The 5176-nt window shown below is 57.3% G+C and overlaps 1 protein-coding gene across 1 annotated transcript in view; it reads right to left on the bottom strand.

Moving 5' to 3' along the window:
* Etv3l (ETS variant transcription factor 3 like) overlaps positions 1-1312 on the bottom strand; it is a 5113-nt gene extending 3801 nt beyond the window's left edge. Inside the window, exons 1-4 of the mRNA XM_033758391.1 lie at positions 1252-1312; positions 938-1175; positions 604-790; positions 215-311 (exon numbers count right to left, since the gene is read on the bottom strand). Of these exons, the coding sequence (XP_033614282.1) occupies positions 215-311; positions 604-790; positions 938-1175; positions 1252-1312 (583 nt within the window). The remainder of the gene's footprint in view (positions 1-214; positions 312-603; positions 791-937; positions 1176-1251) is intronic.
* Between the last annotated feature and the right edge of the window lie 3864 nt (positions 1313-5176).

The following is a 5176-nucleotide window of genomic DNA, read 5'->3' as shown; positions in this document are numbered from 1 at the left end:
GGTGTGGCCTCGTCCAGGAAGCCCTGACTTCTTGGCTCGCAGCCCCTGCGCTTCCTTGGGTCTCGGTCTGGGTCACTGGCTGTCCCCCCTCTCTGCTCCCCCGGGCTCTGAGCTTCTGGAGGGCCCTTTCGTCTCTGCGCCCCGCACCTGTGGGCAGCATCAGTGCTGCTCGGGTGGCTGGGGGACCCGTGTGCTCTCCCTCCCAGTCACTCACCGCCGTGGTGGCTGCCTCCGCCACCGCTTCCCTTCTCCCCAGAGATCTCTGGGGGCTCGCGGGGGCTCTGCCGCCTGGCCAGCTGCGGTGCCATAGCCTGGTGGGTGAGCAGCATGCTGGGCAGGAGCTGAGGAGCGGGAGGGTGCGGGGGGCCCCTCCCTGGCGTCTGTCCTGCTGCACACGTCCCAGGTCCCAGTTAAACAAGCCCGCCCCCCTGGCTCCATGCTGAGGGAAGCGTCCCAGGTCGATGGCTGAGCACCCTGCTGGGGCTGGGGTGCGGGAACCCTTGCAGGAAGATGGTCCTCAAGGTGCAGAGCAGGAGTGGGGCTTCCCGGGCAGAGGGGCAGGAGCTGGTGGGGCCCCGGTCACCAGGGCCACCCCGTGCCTACCTCAGTGTGCACACCCATGGGCACAAGGGCCGGCCGGCCCCGGACAGGGGCCCCCAGCAGCAGGCAGGAGGGCGGCATCTGCACCTCCCACCCAGGGCAGTGGACCACAACGAGCTTGCTGAAGTTGAACTTGTAGGTGAACCTTTTGCCTTTGGTCTTGTGCAGGATTCTCTTGTTGTAGTAATACCTAGAGAACCGAGGTTAGAGCAGAGGGGAGCCGTCAGGGGCCCTCCCCGCCCACCCGCAAGGCCACCCGAGCTGCCTCCCCCGACCCCCAGGGGGCCAGCGCCCAGGCCTCGCCTTGAATGCTGCTGTGCTGGCCGGCTGGCCTCACCTGAGGGCCCGGCTGAGCTTGTCATAATTCATCTGTGGCTTGCATTTCCTGCGGCCCCAGAGACGGGCCACCTCGTCCGGATCCTTGATGACAAACTCCCCGCACTCGCCCTGCTGCCAGGCGATGACATGGCGGAACTCCTCCTTCTGCAGCAGCTCCAGGATGAAGTGCCACAGCTGGATCTGCCGGGAGCCTGGGCAGGACTCGGCTTTGTAGGCCCAGTCAGGGAAGGCCCAGCCTGGGGGTTGGGTGGGAAGGGGTGTGATGGCCGCCCGGGGGCTCCCGGCCCCACCCAGGGCGGCTGCAGGGCTCACCTGAGATCCAGCAGTTGCCAGGGGAGGCCCGGATGCCCTCAGCCCAGCAGCTACAGTGCATGGTCGGGCGCAGGTGAGGGAGGGCTGAGGCTGAGTTCTCTTAGGGGGAAGAAAGAAGGAAGGAACACAGAAGGTCAGGAAGGAAAGGGTGCAGAGGAGCAAAGGGAGGCTGAGGCAGGAAGCTTCCCCATACCCAGGGCAGGGCTCAGCCTCCTCTGGGGACTCCTCATGGTCCTGAGGCTGACCCAGGCCTGGAGCTTGGGGATGAGCCACTTTACAGGGGGAGAAGAACACCAGGGCCCTGTGTCCTACCTTTATTTAGGGCTTAGCAGGACTGGCATTTTCCCCGAGAAAAGGCAAAAGGAAATGCAACTAATCATGGGGGTCTTTCTAAATCCTGACTGGGTGGGCTGTGGACTTAACTCAGTGGTTCCGCTGCCCACTTTGAAGGTGCAAGGACCTGAGTTCTATCCTGGCACCAAAAAAAAAAAAAAAAAAAAATCCTGACTGGGAGGAGGTGGCATCTAAGCACTCCTGCCTGATAGCTACCTCAGGACAACTTCATATGTGAGAAGAGCAGGATATTTGTGTTTTATTTTCCCCTAAGTCCCAAGTGTCTGACGCATATCATATTTCCCCCCAAATAAGACCTAAATGGAAAACAAGACCTAGCATGATTTTTCAGGATGCTCTTAATATAAACCTTACCCCCAAAATAAGCCCGAGTTAAGACAGCCAGAGCCAAGTGTAGTGGCACACACCTGTAATCTCAGTACTTGGGAGGCTGAGGCAGGAAGATCCCAGAGAGTTTGAGGCCAGGCTGGGCTACATCGTGAGATCCTAGTATGTACACGGCAACACATGATGGATGTATTAAAAGATAATGGTATCAATGTATAATTTAAAATCAATAACTAATACTATTAACATTAATACTTAAAATGATAGTCTACATTATAGTTAAGTATTGTAAATACCAAGCAGACCTGTGGGACCAGGGATAAATGCCCGTGCAAGTAGCTGGAGACTTACCCAAAATAAGCCGTCGGAGCAGACATGGCGCACAGAGTGTTCACACCTGACCATGAACAGACACGGCAGTGTCTGAGGCCTCCTCACCATTCATACGTCATGTGTGGTAAGGGACTTAGTGCCCGTGTGACATAAAGGACTGTTTTCTGCATTTTGGTGCCTGCAACATTCGCTTGCTTTTGTGTGGACGTCATTCTTAGCTGTCACTAGTTTTGTTGCCCCTCCCGTGTGGTCAGTCTTCCGTTAACCCTCGCTTTAATGCAACCTTGTGAAGTCCGGCCCACAGGAGGGCATGACGTGGGTGGAGAATTCATGGGAAGAAATCATTGCCGCACCGTGAGCAGGCTGTGTGGACAGGAAGTGCTCATTTAAAGACAGCGACAGCGCTGGACGCGAGAGAATGGGACCAACGGTTCCACAGGAAGTGGAGTCGAGAAATTCAGGCTAGAATGTGGGGTGTGGAGTTATGATGATGCTCCAGAAGAAGATGACAGGACTATCTCCGAATACATGTAGACTTTTATACATAAAAAAAATCGACATCCTCTGAAAATAAGGCCTATTGCATCTTTTAGAGCAAAACTAAAAATAAGAGCTGGCCTTATTTGGGGGGAAAATGTGGCAGCAAGGTGCTTCACAGGTGACTGCTGATAGATTAAGTGCACGGCAGTGAACTTGTCACTGGCGTCCGCTCCAGGAGGGCTGCAACACTGCGTCCTGCTCACTGCTGGCCCTGGGAGCCCCCTGGTCCTGGCCTTGTACCCACAGGTGCTCTGGGAGTATTTGTTCGGTGACTGGACCCTGGGCACAGCAGGGCAGCGGGAACCTTTCGGTTTCTGCCCTGGGGAGGAGGGGAGGGTGTGGCGCTGAGCCCCACTGAGCTAGACTTGCTTGATGCACATGGAAGGAGGAGTAAAACGGGCAAGAGGAAGAGAGGATGCGGGGGAGGCTGAGAGGCTGCTTTCCAGGTCACCACAGGAGGCAACAACAGAGGCTGTCAGTTGGACGCAGGCTGCCCTTGGGCTGGGAGATTCCTGGGTGTGCAGGGCTGTGCCCCAGCAGGATTCGGGACCAGGCTCTCCTCGCTGGGGGCGCTGGCGTGAGGGCAGCACTACTCCCAGCTAGGATTTGGGTGGCGCACGCCTGTGAGCTCAGGATTTAGGAGGCTGAGGCAGGAGTCTCAGGAGTCTGGGGCTGGGCTGGGCTACCTAGCAAGTTCAAGGCCAGTCTGGACTGTGCAGAGACCCTGCCTCAAGACGAGCAAACCAAACCAAACCTAAAGTCAGCCATGGCAGTGCCCCTCAAGTCTCATGTGCACAGGGCTCATCTGGGGTCCTTCAAGAGCAGATTCTGATTCAGAAGAACTGGGTGGCCCTGGGACTCTGTGTTTCTAACAAGCTCCTAAGGACACTGCTTGCATGGCAAGAACCCCTGGGCTACAGCAAAAAGAAGCCACAGGTGTTAGAAAACGAAAACATCGCGACATTTCAGCTTGCAGCACCCTCCTGACTCTTCCTACTCCCAGCACCCAAAGGTCCAGTGGCCTCTTGCTGACCTCTCCTCCCCAGGGCCTGCTCAGCACCGTACCACAAGGGCGGTGGACCCCACAGGCCACTGGAGCCCTGTTTGGCCTGGGCTGAGAGCACCCTGCAAAGTACAGCAGCGGGCCGTGAGTAGATGACACGCCCTTCAGTGGCCCAGTGATGGAGGGTCAGAGAGCCTGTCTGGGCTTCCTGTGGTCCTGGGTCCTCTATTGTCTGTTTTGAGCCAGGGTCTCACTACGTAGTTCAGGCTGGACTTGAACTCACTATGGAGCCCAGGCTGGCCTCAAACTTTCAGCGATCCTCTTGCCTCAGCCTCCCCAGTGCAGGGATTACAGGCGTGAGCCACCATGCCCTGAGTTCTTCCACAGCACCACAAAGAAACAAAGAGAAAATAATAAAGCATAAACTGATAGCTGACATCTGGAATCCGCCTTCTCTTCTCTCCCGAAGCAGCAGCTGCTCTCTCTCTCACCCTCCTTCAGCCCCAGCCAGTAGGAAGCTCCTTAGTGTAACCTCAGCTGGCTTGGGAGTGCTCTTCCTCAGCCTCAGAATGCGGTGGGCTGGGCTGGGAAATGAAGGTGTGTGTGCTGAGGGGAGCGGTTTCTGGGCAGGAATGTTCAGGAGGAAGCTGATAGAATTCCTGCTGCCTGCTGGATCTGACGCTGCTTCCTGGTTGGAGGTGCAGAGATCTCAGCGTAGATTTAGGATCTGGCAAGGAGATGACAAACAGCTGCCACCTACCAGACCAGACGTGCCCTGTGCCCGGCACAGGCTGAGGGATTAAGGCTGAATGCACCGAAACCTCCCATCAGGCAGAGGCTCAGAAGGGCCACACAGCTAAGTAAAGGAGCTGAAAGACCTCGGTGGCCCCAGATTCATGTGATCTGTCCACTGAGGCAGCCCAAAAAGGAAACCCAGTGAAAAGCCAAAGTCTGCAAGTGGCGGGGGCTCCTCCCCACCTCCCCCAGGTTTGTGGGTGCTCTGGAAGGTGCTCTTCTTTCTAAGAAGTCTGAACTCTGGGTGTGGAAAGCCTTGCTGTGGAAAAATCCTGCCAAACACCCACCCACAGGTGCTTTCTTTTCTGTTGAGCCTCCGGGTCTCCCAGAGAAGAGCGGGCTTCGGGCCTGTCCTGGGCACTGAACCTTCATCCCTGTGCATTTCATGCACGCCTGCTGGCTGTGCCCTCCCGGCCCCGGCCCCTGCTCCTTCCCTCTTGTGCTGTGAGTTGCACACAGCTCTGCGACTCCAGGCTGGCTCTGCTCAGCCCCTCCAGCCCTCCCACCCCGCGGGCCCCACAGCGGGGCCTGTGCGTTGGCCTGACAGGAGGCTGAGAACCGAGGGTCATAAAT

The sequence above is a fragment of the Fukomys damarensis genome, unplaced genomic scaffold (genome assembly GCF_012274545.1).
Source record: "Fukomys damarensis isolate Sample0158 unplaced genomic scaffold, DMR_v1.0_HiC HiC_scaffold_33, whole genome shotgun sequence".
Taxonomy (NCBI): Eukaryota; Metazoa; Chordata; class Mammalia; order Rodentia; family Bathyergidae; genus Fukomys; species Fukomys damarensis.
Note: the sequence above shows the minus strand (reverse complement) of the source record. Positions and strands in the feature narration are given on the sequence as shown.